The sequence below is a fragment of the Corvus moneduloides genome, chromosome 3 (genome assembly GCF_009650955.1).
Source record: "Corvus moneduloides isolate bCorMon1 chromosome 3, bCorMon1.pri, whole genome shotgun sequence".
NCBI classification, from domain to species: domain Eukaryota; kingdom Metazoa; phylum Chordata; class Aves; order Passeriformes; family Corvidae; genus Corvus; species Corvus moneduloides.
The window spans coordinates 19,963,267-19,983,185 of record NC_045478.1 but is presented as its reverse complement, the minus strand read 5'-3'; the positions used below and the strand labels follow the sequence as shown (position 1 = coordinate 19,983,185).

Below are 19,919 nucleotides of genomic sequence, written 5' to 3'. Positions count from 1 at the left end.
TTTCAAGCATTGTTCAAAAATAAAGCATTTTTGCAACCAATTCTTGCTATGAAACAATATGCACACAAAATGTATTTCTTAAATCCCATAAAATCCTCCAACATGAGGCAAAATGATAGTGTTTAAAAAGTGGCTGCAGACTGCAACATTGTCATTCAAAGCTGTTTTTTTTTTTTTGTCCATTTCAGTTCAAAATACTAAAACATTTAATCACTAAAGCATTAAAAAGAATTTACACTCTATTTATTTTGATCAGCTTACCTCTTCAGAAATATATATACCCCAAAAATGTGCATACATTAGCAGCTATAAACATTACATGGCATATCACACTATGTCAGCTTATATGAAAACGTACAAAATGTGAATGTATTCAAAAAACTATTCTGCAGTTACTATCTTTAAAGCAAGACATAAAATCATTATGAAGTCTTGTAAGCATAACACTGTTTCAAACAGAAATAAATATATAACACTTTCTGGTAAATTACAGCAGCAAAAAACAAGAGGCATCCTTTTTTTAAGCAAGATTTTCATCACTATAGCAGCTGTTCAGACCTGAATTCCTCTCACAGCCTGCTTTATATTTTCCAGTAGGGCTTTATTTTCTGGACTCTGATAACGATCTTGATTTGTATACATGTCCGTCAAAGTGGTCACGTAAGCATCAAAATTTTGTTCATTGATTGGTTCCTACGAGATATTAAATAGTAGTTCATATACAACTTTTATTTTCTTAATTGTATATTCATTTAAGCATAACATATTAGCAAGGCATATTGCCACCATTTTTATAATATTTAAAATGCCTATTTAGCTCTTACTTAATTTTACAGGATACACTGGAACAGGCCCTCCATGTCTGTTAGCAGTTAAATGTATCTCTATGGTTTCAGTGCTGTTACCACAAATATCCAACTGGTTGATGAAACATAAACATAAAAAAAGGTATCTATTGTATGAGGTGAACTGAAGATCGCCAAATTCCTTAACTTGTGCTCTCAATCACTTACCATATGTGGCAGCTGGATATTAGCTAGACTATGAATTAAAGACTGGCTTAAATTGGCCAATTCATGAAGAAGAGACTCATTTTGCTGTTCAATTACTTTGTTCTCCTCTTCTATCGTCTTCAGGTTGCTCTCCATGGTGGTAATCTAAAATGGACAAATTTTTGTACAATGTAATATAAGGCAAATTGGTACAAAGCATGCACTCTTTGAAGGGAGAGAGAACAGAACCACCAGGGAAAGGAGAAAAGGTCTATTCATTCACGCTTTAAAAGGTTTTGCTTGAGTCTGCAGTTCTTATCGTTGCTAAGGCTTTTTTATTCCCACTGTATGTTGTATAACTTTAACAGCTTGTCTTTTCAATACTGGTAATAGTGAGTGAATGAATTTGGATTTGATTCCACTCCTTTAGAGCCTTTCTTGTACAGTCAAAAGGCATTAAGAAGGACCTTAGTTCTACAAGTTCACCCATGCAGTTAAACTCCTAGAAGCTAATCTTAGGGGCACTCTGCAGTAAGTCATCCTTTTCTTATATTTTCAGCTACACATATATCTTGCTAATTAAGCATGCACATCTCCTTGCTGCCAGTGTTTAGCTCTTTGTAAGTATAATTTGACTCTGTGCAAATTCAAAGGGCTGCTTTTGAAAGCTGAACAACTGCACGTTATTGCAATGTATGTACAAATTCAGAAAGTTTTCCAATACATAAAATGACTTGTAAAACTGAAGAAACTGAAGAATATTTGCACATAGCCCTGTGGTATGTACAGGTGAAAACAACTGAGACTGTGGTCTGCCTGTATTACCAGGTGACCAAACACATTAACTCTGACCTTGCATGGTGCCCTGCTTGAGCTAAAAGCATTGCTGAGAGGCAGCTTCCCCGAGTTTGGACAGCATTGTGCTAATGGAGCTACAAGGATTTCAGATGAGCACTGGCTTATGCCCAGCTCATCAAGAGCACATGCAGAGCTCACTCACATCTGTCTGCACTTTCCTCTCTAGCCCTGTCCTTACTTTCCACATGGGGTGGTAACTGTTAACATCTATTACAGGAGTGTACAGTATACTCTGTGTGGGTATGTAGGTTAAAATATACATTGAAAAGAAAAAAGAAGCCAGTGAAGTGGAAAAAATGCCAAAGAACACAAGGTTTTGAATTCTCAAAATGAGGTTTATCCATTCCTACACTGGCCTAGAGAGCGAGCTATGGGAAGAATTGATACAATTAAAACGCTGATGGGAAGGTCAGAGGTTTGTGCAGTAGTAACAGGCAGAAGGTTATAGGTTCTTAAGTGCATATTAACTTGACCATGGATGCGTAAATTTTTGGAAATTGGTAGCACAGTCAGGTAGTTAGAGGTACCAAGGTTTTGTCTGGACCTAAAGTTTCCGTCTGCATATTGAAATGCAGGCCATCAGTTGACAGAAGTAACTTTGAAAAGTGATGTGCTACATGAACAGTCTCTAAGTATCTCTTGCTTTGACTACACGTGCAGTTAATCCAAGTTGCCAGTATTGTAGGGATTTGGTTTTGTCACAATTAATTAATTCTGAGCTATTTCCACAAAAAATAATACTAGGGAAAATAATTTCTTCAGCTTTGAACCTGGACACACATCCTCTTGTCTTATTTTGCTTTCAGCTTTTTTATATTGGGGGGAAAGGCTGTATCCAAATGCAAAACATCTTTCATAGGTGCTTGTTACAGTCAAGTCATGCTCCAAATTCTACCCTAAATTTTTTTTTTTTTTGTATTACAGACCAGAGTGAGGAGTCTGATGCCAATGAAAGCTCAGTTCAGTATGGCATACTGCAGCCACCTCACACTAACTTCATCAGGAGCTGACATTCTACAGATTTTCAATCTAGCTGAGCACTGCAACTTGAATAGATCTTTTTTGCTTTTTTCATGAGATGCTGAGTATCTACAAATACAGTGGCAGCTGATCAGCATATCTCACCACTTCACTTAGTATTCATCTGTAAGTATCTTAAGAAAGCTGGCATATTCAGTTGTTGTATTTGTTTGCTTAAAGGCTGAACACATTTTACCCTAAAACTAAGAAATGTTTACTTGTATGTATTCTGAAAATAGGATAATGTGTTGTTTGAATGAGATGCACAACTATTTGCAGATTTTTTCTTCCCCTCTGCCCTCTATGTTTCTGCTCCTCTCATATTTGCACGTTAAATTTGAACAAATTTACTAGAAGATCTTAGATTGAAAATACTTTCTCCAAAGTCTTAAGCAAAAAGGCAGCTGAGTAAAGGAGAGTCTTATAAATGCTCCAACGAAAAAAAAGGCTTGACATTTCACTTTATTAGATAGTAAAGTTCTACATGGAAGAATTTCCTGTTCCTGTCACATGAAAAACCTTCACTGGCACTTATAATCATATGGGTTGCAAATCTGTATCAAACAAGACTGTTGCTACTTCTGGTGTTCACATAACTTCCACTATTTTCCCACTGCACATTCCCCATCTGTCAAATCTTACTGAAATCTGAGTTGCACAATGATTTTCAAAAGGTTTATCAGCAAACACTTTGTTATGTCCAATATAATTTTACTGTTGCAGATAAAGGGGACTGTTGACTTTGATCCTTTAAATAGTTTGATAATGACTGTGATGTAACTCTCTATGTGTTGTAAATGTAAATTGCTTTTCTTCAGGAGAGTGTATGAATTTAAAACTAAGGCGTCTGAATTTTTACTGAAGTTTAACTTAGTTGGGATTCTCTGCAAGGCCTTAGTATCTGGTTGGGTAAGAGCAGGTAAGTATTAGACCAGATTACCCAGAGATTGTGGAATTTCGAGTATAGGAGGTAAAGAACAGGTTAGACAAGCACCTATCAGGATTGTCTTAGGAAGATCTTAGGAGGTAGAGATGACTGGTGGACAAAATAATGTTTTCATGGTCTCTTGTACCTCTACTTTTTAAAATCCCATTGATCATTTTAATAACAGTATGTGTTACTGCCAGTCACTCTACCCTTTTTTAAAATCTGCTGCACTGAAGTGTGAAAAGTATCCTTTTAACTTGACGGTAAAATTATCAGCTGAGCTTTCCTTTACCAAGAACATGCAATCGTTCCACAAAGTGCCTATGGCACTGGTTTGAAGTATGAAAGCTGGAACTGAGACCACTAAAATATGGCTTCTGTACTCATTTCAGATCAAAGCTTGATGTGAAATTCCTAGATAAATCTGAAACTCAATACATGTTTATGCCTGTGATAGTGTTATCATGGCTTTATTTTTCAATTCATCTGGCCAAATATAAAATTGAAAGTGCAGTAAATTATTGACAACTGGAGCATTTACCAATGTACCTGTAACAGCCAAACAGCTTCACATTTTTTTAAAACTCAGCTAAATCAGTCTGTATGTGAATAGCATCTACAGTGTATTAAGCAGAAGAAAACAAAGCAATTGGAAGCTGCCAGATCCAAAACTTATCACCAAATTTCTCAAGAATAAATATATGCAATTTTCCTGCCATTCATTATTATTCTTGCTGTATGTTCTTGCAGATTTTGTCCTCATTACCCTATGGTTATATTTGGTCACATTAGGAAACTGTGTAAACTGTGAATCAAATCCTATGAAGGCTGAATAATGACAACAATACTCTGAATGCAGGCATAAAGTAACAGTGAGGTTTAAGTATCAATTTGGCTTGATTTGAAGTCAAATAAAAACCAAGTTGAAGAGGCAGATCCTGCCTTGCATTTATGAGTATACAAGAGGAGAAGGAGAATAGACATGGTGCCCATCTCCACAAGCAGCAGACAAAGAAGTAACAAGGAATGAATGGTTTACTCTGTTTCCATTGAGATCATTTGGATGACTCTGATCCTGGGACTGAAGACTGACACATGGGGACTGTGATGAATTTCACTGTTGGTGTCCACGCTCAAATAATGTGAACACACAAGCACCAGAGTCTATGCCGGACACTGAAAAATTCTAGGGAAATTCAATTGATTTTCTTCTTTTGCTTTTTCCATCCAGTGTTAGGACTGCTGAATAATGGAATTTTAGATAATAGTCTAATGTTAGGTTTTCTGCTTTTTTTCCCCCCCAACAAATTTATGTGGAATGAAAAAAGAGTTAAGCTGGATCTCTGGGACCACTGCTGCTGCCAAGGGCTGCACTTAGGGTATCACATGATGAAGTGTAACAGGTGTTCATTCCTCTATCTGAATTTCCTCTTCAAGACATGGCAAAAGCCATGTTGTTCATCTGGGCTCCTTCACCTTGTAACTTATGTTAATGACCATGTTGCCACACAATATTTTAACTGCTATTAGAAAGGCATAGCCTTATCAAGGGGAAATACCAAGCTGACCATGGCATGTCATGCTTTGCCATTATTTTAAAGAATATATTTTGCTGAGTTCTTTTTGGTTTTTTTACTGTTGGTAACTGATGTGGAAAGTGCATAATGAACACTGTTTTCAGATTTATAAATAGCAAATTATGGATAGATATCATAATATATAAGAAACATAAAAGGGAACGATACATTTCCTATATTTCTTTTAATCAGTCATATAGAAAAAGCATCTTGAATTTAGGGCTTCATAAAACTGTTACCTGAGTTCTGAGTTTAATCATATCAGCTTCCATCTGGGAGTTGGATTCATTTAGTTCTTTGATTTCTTCATCTAACTGTTTAATTTCTTCATCATTTTCTATACCTGTGTGACATAAAAATAAAGTGTCAAAATAATTTAGGTTTAAATCAGAGCTCAGTGAATTAAATATTTCCATATTTGAAAATAAATTTATTTCAAGCAAGAAAGAAAAAGGAAGCATTCTTCAAACTTTTATTCTGAAGTTAAAAAGAAGTATTTTCCACTACTTTTCCTTCTTAAATTGCAGTCATTCTCCAGTGAAAGTGTTGAAAATGCCTAGAGGATCAAAAGGATCTTTAACTTTATATACACTCATTTAACTCTATATTACAAGAAATGCACCTGCAGCAACAAATTTCACTCCACTGTCATACATAATTTATTTAAAGAGTATGTCCACTTACAGATCTTCTGAAGGAAAGTAAAAAACCTTAACATGCTAATCTCTTCATATCACAGCATTATCAAAATGACCTGTAACTTGTGTTGATACCGGGGGTTGCCCTGACCCAGGTGCAGCACCTTGCCCCAGTCTTGTTAAACATCACAAGATTCCCATGGGCCACTTCTCGAGCTTGTCCAGGTCCCTCTGGATGGCATCCTGTCCTTCAGGTGTGTCACTGCACCACTCAGCTTGGTGTCATCTGCAAATTTGCCGAGGGTCCACTTGATCCCTTCATCCATGTCATTAATGATGATATTAATTACACTGGTACCAATATGGACTTCTGAGGGACACCACTTGTCAGTGATGTCCATAGGGACACTGAGCCATTGACCACTGGATGTGACAATCCAACCAATTCCTTATTCACCTAACACTCCACTCATCAAATGCATCTCTCTCCAGTTTAGAGAGAAGGACGCTGTGGGAGACCATGGCTGTGTCTTTACAGAAGTTCAGGTAAGTGACTTCCTATCCCTTTCCTTGTCCACTGATGTAGTCACCCCATCAGTGGACTGGGTTGCTTAGGCAGGCCATGCGTCCAAGTAGCCAAAATATCCACATATTACTCCATAAGGCATTCTTCCTGGGCACGGCAGATACAGTTTTCAATACTACCCAGGTTGTAGAGAAAGTAACACCCAGATCTCGCACTCCCTGGCTACAAGCTCTTGAACAAAGACAGCCACTGCGTTCTCCAGCTGTGCTGGCCGTGTGGGCAGAGGTGCCTCTTGCACTGCATTCAGATGCTCTGTGGCTCTAAATGCAGTTAACACCAGCAGTTAAGAAGGCATGCACTGTCACTGACTAAGTGACTACATAGTTTTCCAAGCAAATTCGGGACTTGGGCACCTCCCAGACAAATCTTTTGCGTATTCTTTACTTGAACTGAAGCACCTACGTTTTGCTTTCACTGCACTTCAACTACCAGGGTACTATCCTGACTTTCATCCAAGGTACTTTCATCATCTTCCCTGCAACTCAAGGTTCCCAGGAAGAATTACGATTACTGGAGCTGAAATGGCACAAAGCCATCTCCAGCCACCAGAGGTTACAGAGCCATAGGTCCAAATGAATTCAGGGGAACTCAGGAGGAATTGGCATTCCGGAAATAAACCCTTTTTCTCTTCTGAATCCTGCAACAATATAAGGCTAACTACTGACCTTTGATGAATGAAATGTGAACCAGCAAATTATAATGGTATATTCTACTTTGAAATATTTTAGATTTATATAGACATAACTCAGTCTGACTGCTCTACTCCTGGCTCAGGTTTCCAGAGCATAAAGCCTGGTTTCACTTCTACTGACAGTGAATTCCCAATTTATACAGAGTGGATTTATACATGTAGGAGAAAAGGCAGGAGAGTAACAGTAACTTTAGTTTACAGAGAATTAGTATTTAAGGAGGTAATGATTAAAAATTTACCATTACTGGCCCGCTGCTTTATTGTTAGCATTTGTTCTCCAGACAGCTTTGCTTTCTTCATTGCTGAAGTAGCTCTGGGGCATCCTGATAAACTGTGAACAGTAAGGAGCCTGTTAATTTTGACAGGTCACTGAAAAGAAATCTGTAATCCAAAACTGTAATAAAAACAGTATCAGAGACATAGTTTATCTTCACTGCCTAGCATTGAAAGAGTGCACTAGTCTGAAAAAGAAAAGGACTTACCAGTAGTGATTTCATTGTTGTGTTTTTTCTTCCAAATTCTTTTTGCATAGCCAGCTAATATAAAAGTCAGATATACAGTCCAATTTTTTAAAGACAAAATACTTTTAATAAAACGTTTTATTTTAAAAGCAGTTTTTGTGTTAATATTTCCACTTGAATTTACATGTCCCTGCTTTGAACTTCCACCCTTTTTTGATTGAAATGTTCAAACATGGAACTGAATGATGAGAGGACATGAGCAACCTCTCACATCCAAATGACTAGCTCTCATAAACTGTGCTTTTCTTTGTGATATTGTGAATATCACCTATGGAGCTGACTAAATTGCTGTTTTCTAAATTTTTTTTTAAAATGGCAGTAACTATGTGTTGGCTTTTTTTTTGGAGCCCAAGGAAAGTCATTCCAATAAAAATGACCTTGTCTTGACAGGGGATATATATGCCTTATAATACATATTTGTTACATTTATGGATGTACATTCAGTTATCTCCTCTCTCATGTTGCAAAAATATTAAGCTTTTTAATTACATTGTACAAAACAGTTTGACAGCAAATGCAGTCTTAGCAGGCTTTATTGTAAAAAATAAAAGTAATGATCAGACAGTGCTCACTATTTAACAAATAATGGTACACACCAAACTACCTCCTTTTTCCAGAATCATATCTTTAATGTAGTTGCACTACCACAGATAAGAGAAAATATATATTAAATCTAATTTAATGATGGAAAACTATAATCTTATTCTAAGGAAGCCCTAGCTTTAGTGAAGGGAATTTGGAAGCTTGCTAAACAATTTCCTGTTGTCTCAACATTTCAGTTTTCATAGCCATGGAAACTGAGTAACATCACGTACTTCTCATTGCATACAGGCACATTTATATTTCCTCTCCAGATGCAAAGGAAGACTTTTATTTACAATTTTTAATTGTGCAAATCAGATTCAAATCTAATACTCAAATAATCGCTCTGTAATATGGAGGAAAGTGATGTATTTGATTAAAAGCAATTCCTTAAGTAAAGAGACAACTTTCTTCTAAATAAAGTCCTCTAATTTACATACAGTGTTTGATTATTTAAAATGTTTCTCTGAAAAGCCTGCTACCAAGTGCAGTAATACAAAAAAGTATTGCTCTTAGAAAAATATATAAAAAAATTTATTTTCTCAGCAAAAGAATCTGTGCTCAACATTTTCTACAGCTTTGTGACTAAGAAGATGTATAATAAAGCAATACTAGTAGTATCAAGAAATAGCATGACCTAGTAGCTTTTGGCTGTAGCTTAGTTGGTAGGACGCCAAATTACTGTTCCAAGGTCTGCTATGGATTCAGTGTGTGACTGTAAACAACTGTCCTCTTGAAGTGTCAAAGGGAGCCTTGAAGACGATTAAGGAGGAGAGGATTTGGCATCTTGGGAAAAAATGTTGGCACAGAGAAAGAAATGAGATAACAGTATATACAAAGTTTCTGCATCATTTAATTGACTTCATTTTTGTAATCTTTCTGTTGATTTAATGAATTGTCTCATATTTTGTCCTCACTCTTTTTTAGAACAAGTTAGCATCACTGGGCATTACAACAACTGCATTAGTTTATTCTCATCTTGTTCTGTAGCCTTTTCCTCTCTAAAAGTCTTGACTGATGGCAGCATAGGGAATCCCTCAAAGTACAATCAGCCTTCAAACAGCCTAAAAGTACAGCATTCAAACAGACCAACAAGAAATCTGGATGCTAGAACAGCACACCTGAGAGCACACAAAAACAATCAAACAAAAAAAATTTTGTTCAGAAGTATTAGAAATCTACCGTGAGACTCAGCGTGCCTAAATCCAAATTTTGGTGCCAAGGACCTGATCTTGTTCCCGGGCCATGGTTCTATACACCAAGTTTTCAGGACTGCCTAAACCTGTAGATATCTTTTCAGCTTGTCTGGAAGGTTGCCTCTCCACTGGTATGCCCAGGGTGCTCCAAGGTGCGCTCTCACCCTGAGGCCCCAGGTACAAAGTTCCATATGTACAATACTAAGCTTTCCTATTCCACAAAATAGGGTGGTCACATTCTAGCTGGCAAACAGCAACTCCTGTGGCCCATTGCCATTGGAGAGAGATCGAGAGTGCCGGGGTAGGCACGTAGGGAGCACCTATAGCTCGGCTGCAGTTCAGGCACCTGGGCACCAGATGCCTTCTGCCTAAACCAGACCACAAAGATCTGGGTGCTGTGCTCCATCCTTGCTGCTAGAACTGTTGGAGAGTCCTTCTGCATGGATTATCTACCTTCTTCTGGAGGCACCCAGATGAACCGTGAGTTAGTGAGGGGAAAGGCAAAGGGCTTATTTTTTGGGCATACAAGTGAGGATGCAGAAGGCTTCCACATTTTGTAGCCAGATTAGTTTTGTTCTAACCCGCTGGTGATTTAATACAATATGCACAGACAAAGGAGGGCTTTGACCAAAATGGGTTTCTTGAAATGCATCTGCATGCCTAAGCCACAAGCTTCTTCTTTTTGCTTCCCCAATCCTTACATGCATGGCTTTAACGTGCATCATACACCTCTATGATTACTTTTAGCTTGTTACGTGTTCGTCCTTAGAAGAGGCTATGAATGAAAAGATGGTCCCAAATTTTCCAGTGGCTTTATGCAATTCAAGAAAGCGTTCAAAACTCCCAAAGGTTTCCTGCTCACAGAGCATGCCATTGACTTCCTCTGCAGGTCTTTTCTGGCAAATCTGTTTCTTCTTTATTTGTATATCATATTGTAAGCAGATTATCTCACTTTCCTGAGCCAGGCACTTTCAGTGAAGCAGATACCAAGTTAGTAACCTAAATTAGAGTATTGAATTTTACTACAGTTTGTTTAACGTGTCTAAATTCTTCAAAAATGAGTTAGTCAAATATAGCAATGTGCATCCTTTTTGCTTTGCTCTGTTCTTAATTAAGTTACCTAAAACTGTTTTAAGTAACTAAAAAAGTAAATTAGGACTTTTAGAATAAGCTTCTACTCTGCAAGGACATTCAACCTCTTCCATTTTATCTTATTGATTATGTTTACTACTACTGAAAGCAACTGCTCTTTGTCTGATTTGAGAACAACCAAAAGAAGTCAGGATATATGCACCAAAAGTGGACTATTGTACAGAGGCTGAACCTCATGGAGGTGTAAAGTTAACCAAAAAGCTTGAATTGAAATCCCAGTGAGACAGAGCTGCCTGAGATTTCTAGAAGACTGGGGGGTAGAAGGAGACAGAAGGACAAAAGGAGACAGAAAATAGTAGATATGATTTTTTTTTTTCCTGTGACTGGCAAACAAAAGAATACAACTGAAAGGTATTTCAGTGTTTTAAGAGTTATGCAACATATGCTTTAAATATCTCAAAAATGAAAAAAAGACCACGAGAAACATCTAGGTAGTAGTTTTGTTAAGGATAATACTTATCCTCACATTAAGTATGGTATGAAGCTGTGTCAGGGGAGGTTTAGGTTGAATATTAGGAAAAGGTTCTTCACCCAGAGGGAGGTTGGGCACTGGAACAGGCTCCCCAGGGAAGTTGTCACAGCACCAAGCCTGACAGAGCTCAAGAAGTATTTGGACAATATTCTTCAGGCACATGGAGTGATTCTTGGGGCTGGACTTAGATGATCCTTGTGGGTGCCTTCCAACTCAAGATACTCTATGCTTAAGTTTGAAGCCTTTACAGTTGATGTTTGTCATAGGTTTTCAAACTTTACACTGACTTTTACATAATTCTGCAGCTTAATCATTCCAGCAAAGAACTAGTAAAATTAATCACAATTATCTCACTTGCTCCTACCATTATTCTCATACACATGAGAAATTATAAGAAAATATAAACATAGTTGAGTACTCTTTCCATAATAAAAATGAGTTAGACTTTCTAACAACATTGCTGGGGTACTGCTGTAATAAATTCAGTATAAACGTGCCAAGCCATGCATTATCTCTGTCAGACTCTGGATGCCACAGGGCTTGAAGGTACAGCATTTTGGTGGGACTGTGAGAAGCACCAGCACCCAGCTCCTGGGTCCCTCTGAGTTTCTGATCCACCAAGAGCTGTGAGTCTCTGTTGTATCAACAACCAGATGACCATCAGCACCTTATTTTGTTGGGATGCAATGTGTCTTTGCTCTTGATTAATTTCTACTGTTGAGCTTAACCTCTAATTTGAGAAAGAAAAGTATGGTCTGGCACTTCATCCTAGAAAATCACCCTCTGCCATAACTTAACAAAATACTATAAAGACTATATGGTGATTGTATCTATTAGAATTGAACATAACGTGAAGAATGTATTTTCTTTCTGGTTTAGCACTGTGGTTATCTTAATGCAACCAGTGCCTTGCCATATATTCAGTGGATTTGAAAAGAGGGTGAAATGTGTTCAAAAATAAAATGAAAATTAGTGGTGAAAAAAAGTTTTAAAGGGGTATTTAGGTAGTGTTCAGTGCACATTTACTGAGAAATTAAAAAATAAATAAATGTGGGCTAAAATCCTGAACTGCTTCAAGAATGTAATTGCATTGTCTTCAGGGATGTAAACAAGAGAGGCCACCAGAGTGGAAGATCATTGACCAAATGGAGCAATTGTCTGGGTGACTGATTTTAGTTATCTGGGTTCCAGCTGTGTGTTAAATACATTTTTTTCCTCAGCACACAGATGCAGTTTAGTCCCTCTTGAAGCTGAAGAAATTGCACTTGGCTTGTCAAGTGAAGAAAACACTTTCCAAACAGAGAAGTAGGGATATAGGAAAGGAGTAGATAAAGGTCAAATAAAACACAACTTTTATATTTGGTATGTCAAAGTTGAAGTTGACAAGTTTACAAAGAAAGTTGTTGAAGTTTACAAAGAAAGAAACAGGGTGTAAAGAAACCAGAGCCTCAACCTGTAGTACCCAAAAAGCATTCTAAGGACAAACTTCATAAACCCTGCAAGATGTTTATAGATTCACTACCACAGCGATTTTTCAAAAAGAAAATGAAACACTTCTCCTGTTTATTAAAAATAGCATTGTCTATAGACTAGAGGAAAGAACAAGTCACTTTCAAGGGACCTCTTTTAACTAGAGATACATTCAAAACAAGCCCCAGATGTAAATTCTTTTGAAATTCAGGGAAATACAGATCACAGTGAGAATGACTGTTTTATTTTGTTAATGGCTGAAACCTTACTTTTACGACTAAGCTCCTCAACTATTTGCTAATGTTTGAAGTTCAAGTTAAGAGATCAAACTCAGTGATCAAAGTAGCCCATTCCTTGGTGTAATATTAAATCCATGAACTATTCCTTTTTTCCTATGTTGAAGGGTATCAGCTTTAGCGATTTCCTTATTCCCATAAGTAAATTCTGCTACACACCTTAAAGGATGAAATACTCTATGCACAGCTCCAGCATAGATAAAAGGAACCCTCCCTAAACCAGCACTCAGTTTTATTTACATTCAAGGGTGATTGGCTTTTCCCCAGGTTTTTACTGAGATGTGAAGCAAAGGGAATCCAGGAGAGAGGTTTTGCAAACAAGGCAGTTTTGTTTGCATGGAGATTGACGTGACTCATAGAGGAATCTCTTCTCCCTACTGACCACACAACCCCAACTGTCTTTGTATGGTGTCGGGTGTCGGAAAAAAAATCATCTGTTCAGCTCAGTTTCAGAATTCTTCACTGGAAAAGAATGATTTTTATTAATGTGGCCCTTTATAGGTCTTGTTTCCTGGCTAAAGCCTTTTGTTTGGTTGGTTGGCTGGTTGGGGTTTTTTGTGGGTTTTTTGTTTTGTTTTGGGTTTTTAGGGTGCATTTACAACTCACACCTGAATGCTTGGGGTGAAAAACTTCAATTTTGAATCAGGAGGGAAATCTAATACTAGATACTAAATACTAATACTACAAATACTAAAAGTTCAATGTAATGTGGAAAGTGACAGCTCTGAATTCAAATTGCTTTCCGAAGTTGCTGAGGAAAGTAGCTGATATTTTATTCTGTTTAAATAGATCTTTGCATTGGCTTCAGCAGTAAGAAAAATTAAACCGCTACCCAAATGGTCATAAAAAAAATATAGCCATTATGATTAAAACAAAATGCAAGCTTTCCAAAATTATTTTAATGATATCTGATCATTGTTTCAGAATGACTTTCTGGAAAGAACTATGTTCTTATTTTAGGGGGGGAGGGTTGAATTAGCATTAAAATCTGGTCAGTCAGGACAATGAGATAGAGTGAATGGCCACCCAGAAGAAGATAAGGTTTTTGGGGTTTTTTATTGGAGATTTAAAAGGTAAGACAGCGTTATAGCTTAATTATGCCTATCCCTCATAACAAAAGAATAAAGCATGCATCAGGTAAGAAAAAAAAATAGAAATTATGCAGAATTGTTAACATGGCAAAGCTGAGAGAAAAGGCCCTGAGAGCAGACTCAATTTGAAAGGAAGCCCCCTGGGGCATAAATATACACCAGAAAAGGGATTAATGAATCTTGAAATGCTGGGACTGTAAGAGCACTGCCAAAGTTGCCCTTCAGCTGGGCACAGTAGTCCCTTGGCAAATTTACATCATATTTAGTTAACTGAAGCTGCTTAGTCAGCAAAACAGCTTTGTGGGTGGGCTTCTCACATGTGTTAACGAGCTTTGATCTGTATCATCCCTGAAGAGGGAAGGAGGTTTGGCTCTTGCCCAACATGCAACAATTGCTCAAAAATCTCTCGTTTATTCTTTGGTGAGTGAGTACCCACTGCAGCACATTACATGACTTACAGATGACCCCAGCACTGAGCCGTACACTTAATGGCGAACAACTGAGTGCCCCAGGAGCTGGGGGCTGGCTTCTGCAAAGCTTATCAGCCTCTCCTGTCTGGTGACTGCCCACAACAGGACAGATGACCTGAAGACCAGTATATACTGGGCTGTTGAATAGGGCATGTATTGTGAAGGAGAAAGGTTGAGACTTCCTGTATATAAATAGCTAAGGTGTATGTTTAGCTACACACCTCTGATTAGTGCTCTTAGGCGGCTCAAAATTTCAAGTGATCTATTTAGTGACCAAGTCCAGCTCACTCTGGCACTTAAAATGAAGCACAATTTCTCTAAACACTTGTACAGACAGCAAAGAGAAAAAGTACTTCAAGAGGAAAATTCATGCCTCCTGAAATCTAAAAAGTCATCATGTATTCCCTGCTTTTTATGGGCTATGTCTGGAATGAGGACAAGCAGACTTATAACCAGACAGCTTCTGCTAAGTGCCTGAAATCTAGGAGGTGTCACATTGCAAGCACCTGTACAATTGCTGTCTGCTGCAATTTGTCAGGTCTGCTCAGCAAAATTATTTTTCTTGTTTATATTGTGCAGTCTGCTTTTTCTAATATGGATTCCTTATTATTTTCTCTGTGACTTTCCCAAGGTAAGTAAACCTCTTAAGTCCCTTTGGATTAGCTTACTCTTAAGAGCCTTCCAGTTTAACAGATAGTATATCTGATTAAAATACTATTCCGTCCTTCTTCCAGCTTATAATGAAAAGAGCTGGCAGAACTACCTAGAGTCAAAGGGCCTGACTCTTTCAACAACCAGGCTCTGCATTTAGTCACTTCTAACTTTTGCCAGATTTTAACTGATCTGACTGAAATCTTCAATAGTAACTGTCTGGCCAGGCTAATTTTTTTTTCCAAATGTCATTGGAAAAATATTTCTATTTCTCACAATATACTTCTATACCACTGTTTTGTCCATATACATCGTTTTGTACCTACTGAGGGGAACAAAAAAGTCCAAATAATTCAGTGAATAACTCTAACTGTCCATGAATTGGAGCAAGAAATGACATTTCATGGGGTGTTGCTCTGAGTTTAGAGATGCATTCTGCTATTCTCATAAAAACGAAAGTAGATTTGGCAGAGCTATAAGCCTCTGACAGACTGTCCCTTGGACATACTAAGTGGATGTGAATTAGTGTTTAGTGCCAGACCCTCCATGTACTTTGTGCATATGAGAACTGGGAGCCTTCCCTGCCACCAGTCCTGTTCAGGGCTGCAGGGCCTGGAGCAGAAGAATGCTTGCTGGAAGCAATGCCTGAGACTGCCAGTCCTGTTCTGCCAGTGGACCAACGACCTCAAATGCTGGGGACTGAGAAGCTCAGAAGTAAGAAGACTGAACAGGAGCCACAGGGACAGAAAAGAGAAAAGGGCCAGAACACTAAAGTAGGAGAGAAGGAGGATGGGAAGAGAAAGGTGTTGAAATACGGTTTAGGAGGACCCTTTTCCTTTAAGCTTATGGGTCAACACAAAATTACTAAGTAAAAAAATCCTGTGTACTGTAGGGCCCACCACAAAGATTTTATTTTAATTTTTTTTTCTTTATGTATACTATTATTACATTTAATTGCCACATTTCTTTCTTTGTCTTCTTGGAAATGTCAATGCACTTCCATGTCTGTCATCTTTTAATTATGTCATCATGATGATGCTTATCATTGTCAGTTGTAGCTGCTGTTAAATGCAGTGAATTTGGTTAGCTCTTCTATACTCTTAATGATGTATGATGTTCTCCTGCTGAATTGCAATGTACAGCTTATAGGAAAAACAGCAAAATAAATCAATGGCAGGGAGGGGACAGGCAGATTAAAACCAAATGAACAAACAAACACCCTAAACAATTGAAAAAGCCTATCAGAGAAAAAGTAAAACAATGAGAACTAAGAGTGAATTAATTTTGACAGAAATGTGGCACTCTGTCAACTTACTGTTGCAACAAATAAAAGCATGGATGAGAGTTGACCTGACAAGAGACCTGGCTAGAAATAGATGCAATCAAATACTTTAATGCACTGCATATTAAAAGCTTCTTACAAATCTGGAGTTTGACAGTATTTATGTTTCACAAACAGAAATAAATAGATTTCTCTCTGCAAAGTTTTTACCATTTTCAGTGTACAGCACAGGAACACCTTTCAAAAGATATTGCTGGACACAGACTCCTGACAAATAGGGTATTTTGGAAATTTAGAGCACCTTGAGAATTCATCTGGCAGTTTTCATCTGTGTTTTAAAGGATGCTTGCAATTGGCTTAACTGCGAGCTTCTGGGTCTGCTCAAAACCAAGAGAGAGCCAGAGATGGAAAAGTGGGCAAATACCCATTGGGAATGACAAGGCTGTTGCCGGGGGATGCAAAGATGCAGCTGGAATAGCAAAAGCTCAGTTCAAATTGAAACTGGCCAGAAATGTAAAAAACTCCAAGAAATGGTTCTTTAGGCACACAGACAGCAAGTGGAAACAGAAGGAAAATACTGGCCCACTGTTATATGGGAGAGGTGAATTAGTCACCAACAATGCAGAAAAGGCAGAGGTACTTGACACTTCCTTCACCTCTGTATTTACCAACACTGTTGGGCACCAGGCCTTGGGAACAAAATTCCAGGTTGATGCAAACAGACTGACCACCACTGATGGAAGAGTTGCAAGTAAACTGTTACAGGAGCTTAACGCTACAGATCCATGGGCCCTGACATTGCCCACCCAAGGGTGTGAGGAGTGTGGGCTGATGCTGTTGCAAGGCTTCCATAATCTTTGAGAAGTTGTGGAGGTAAGGGGATACCCCAGAAAACTGGAAGAAAGATAGTGACAACCCCACCTACAAGAAGAGCTGAAAGGAAGATCTACAGGCTCATCAGCCTTATTTTAGTCCCTGAGAAAATTATGGAATGAATCCTCCTGTGGGCTATCACAAGTCAGATGAAGCACATGATTGGGAAAAGCCAGCATAGATTCACCAAGGGCCAGCTGTGCTTGACAAGCCTGCAAAAGCAAATTTGCCTTTTGTGATGAAGTAACCTGCTTGGTTGATGGGGTTGACCAGTGGATATTGTCTACCTGGATTTCTCCAAGGCTTTTGATATGGTTTCCCATAGCCTCCTCCTAGAGAAACATATGTTATGGTCTGGACAAATGGTCTGTGTAGTGGGTAGGGAACTGGCTGAGAGGCTGCACACGGTGGTAAACAGCTCCTTTTCAAACCGGCAACCTGCCACAAGTGGGGTCTCCCAGAGATCCATAGTGGGCCCAATCCTGTTTACAATCTTCATAAATGACCTGGACAATAGGACCATGTGTATCCTGATGAAGTCTGATAATGATACCAAACTGAGTGGGGAAGTGAACTCCTTGGAAGGGAAAGTCACACTGCAGGAAGACCTGGATAGGCTGGGAGAGTGGGCTGACAAGAATCTTATGAAGTTTAACCAAGACAAGTGTAAGGTCTTGCACCTGGGAAAACATAACCCAGGAGCGCAGCACAGGCTGGGGCCTACCTGGCTGTGGAGCAGCTCTGTGGAAAGGGACCTGGGAATCCTGGGGCTGACAAGCTCAGTGTAAGTGAGAGGTGCTGCTGTGGCACAGAGAACCAGCGGGAGCTGGGCTGCATCAACAAGAGCACCATCACAGAGACACAGAAGTCATTGTCCCACTCAGCCCTTGTCAGGCCACGCCTGGAACATGGTGCTCAGTTTAAGTTCACACTATGAAAAAAGATGTGGATAGGCTGGAGAGCCATTGCTGACCTAATGATAAGTATTCTTATGTTTTTAATTGGTGAAGCTGAGAAATGCTGCTGTTAAGACAGGATGTGACTTCAGGCAAATATTGAAAGCTCTACAACAATTTAGGAGCAAATTTGTAGCCACTAGACTGTGTTTTGTAAAGCATCTGTACAACGGAGCTGCTGCCTCTTTGGGGCATCCACCCATCCCAGACAAATCCTGGGGTGAGCTGCTGTTCTATGGACACCGGTTCAAGCTGCAGCCCTGAGCACCAGGAGGTTTGACTGTAGGTGGTGTTTGCAAATCTTCCTTTCAGAAGCTGAGGTTGATCACAGAGGGCTTTTATGCAGTGTCTATTTCTAGCAAAGCATATTTAATGAGAAAAAGGATCTGCATATGAAAAGTCTACATCTCCAACCTTCTTTCCTCACATTTGTCATCTCCTAAATGATTTGAACGTTTGAGAACTTAGAGGTCCTCTGAGGATCCATGTAAGTGTAGGTATCAGCCAGCTTCCAGAAAGCAGTTGCAGAGGGCAGCTCCTGCCTAGAAGTTTTTTGGGTTTTTTTGTCTTTTCCTTTTTCATAATTTGTCTGTTCCCATGCTTAGCAATGCAGTTGTGCAACTCAGAGCTATGACCAACCTAGAATTTTTGGAGGAAACAGCACTGACAGTGCTCCTTCACTTTAGGACGTGTGTGTGGTAATGGCTGAACTGAATGAACTGCTGCCTGTGGGCTTTCTGACAGCCTTACGATTAACTAAATCTTCCTATGCATAAAGTGGATAGTCTGTAACAAGTGTCATATGTAATCATCTCCCATAACCACTTGATAATTTCTACATACATTCCTTCAGAAGGGAAAAGGCAGTGGATGATGTCCATTGCTTCCTCTCACAACATCTAGACATTTTGCAAACACAGTGGCATGCCCTTGCTGCTCAAATACAAATCCTGTTCTATAAACTTTTTTATGGATCTTGGAGTAAGTCCTACTGTCCTCAGCAAGGATACAGGTTCGCTAAAGAAAAATCACCCTTCTCTACACTTTCATCTCTATTTAGCATTAGCTTGTTAATGGGAAAAAATACTTATAATTTGATCACCTCTTGTATATTGCAGCTCTACTACCATGTTTTTGTACAGGCTTTGGCTGGAATAGAGTTAATTTTCTTCAGAGTAGTTAGTATGAGGCTGTGTTTTGGATTTGTGCTGGAAATAGCATGGATAATTCATGGGTGTTTTCCTTACTGCTGAGGAGTGCTCATACAGAGTCAAGGCCTTTTCTGCTTCTCACCCCATCCTACCACTGATGGGGCTGTGGGTGCACAAGCTGGGAGCTAGGTGGGGACACAGCTGGGACAGATGATCCCAACTGACCCAAGGGATATCCTACAACATATGGTGTCATGCTCAGTATAGAGAGTTCGGGGAAGAAGGAGGAAGGGGGAGACATTTGGAGGGATGATGCTTGTCTTCCCAAGACCCCATTACCTGAGCCCTACTCTCCTGGGCATGGCAGAACACCTGACTGCCCATTGGAAGCAGTAAATTAATTCCTTGTTTTGTGTTGCTTGTGAGTGTGGCTTTTTCTTTACCTATTAATCTCAACCCAAAAGTT

The 19,919-nt window shown here is 38.9% G+C and overlaps 1 protein-coding gene across 16 annotated transcripts in view; it reads right to left on the bottom strand.

The window, feature by feature from the left end:
* Positions 1 to 19,919, bottom strand: part of MYT1L (myelin transcription factor 1 like) — a 315,791-nt gene that overhangs the window by 2,105 nt on the left and 293,767 nt on the right. For 10 of the 16 annotated variants that reach the window (XM_032104530.1, XM_032104529.1, XM_032104533.1 and 7 more), the window contains 4 exons: positions 7,530 to 7,621; positions 5,609 to 5,718; positions 1,014 to 1,157; positions 1 to 693 (listed from right to left, as the gene is read on the bottom strand). The exon at positions 1 to 693 is cut by the window's left edge and continues 2,105 nt beyond it. In XM_032104530.1, coding sequence (XP_031960421.1) covers positions 553 to 693; positions 1,014 to 1,157; positions 5,609 to 5,718; positions 7,530 to 7,621 — 487 coding nt within the window. In that variant the 3' untranslated portion in view covers positions 1 to 552. The remainder of the gene's footprint in view (positions 694 to 1,013; positions 1,158 to 5,608; positions 5,719 to 7,529; positions 7,622 to 19,919) is intronic. The other 6 variants (XM_032104532.1, XM_032104546.1, XM_032104542.1 and 3 more) reach the window with 1 other exon arrangement.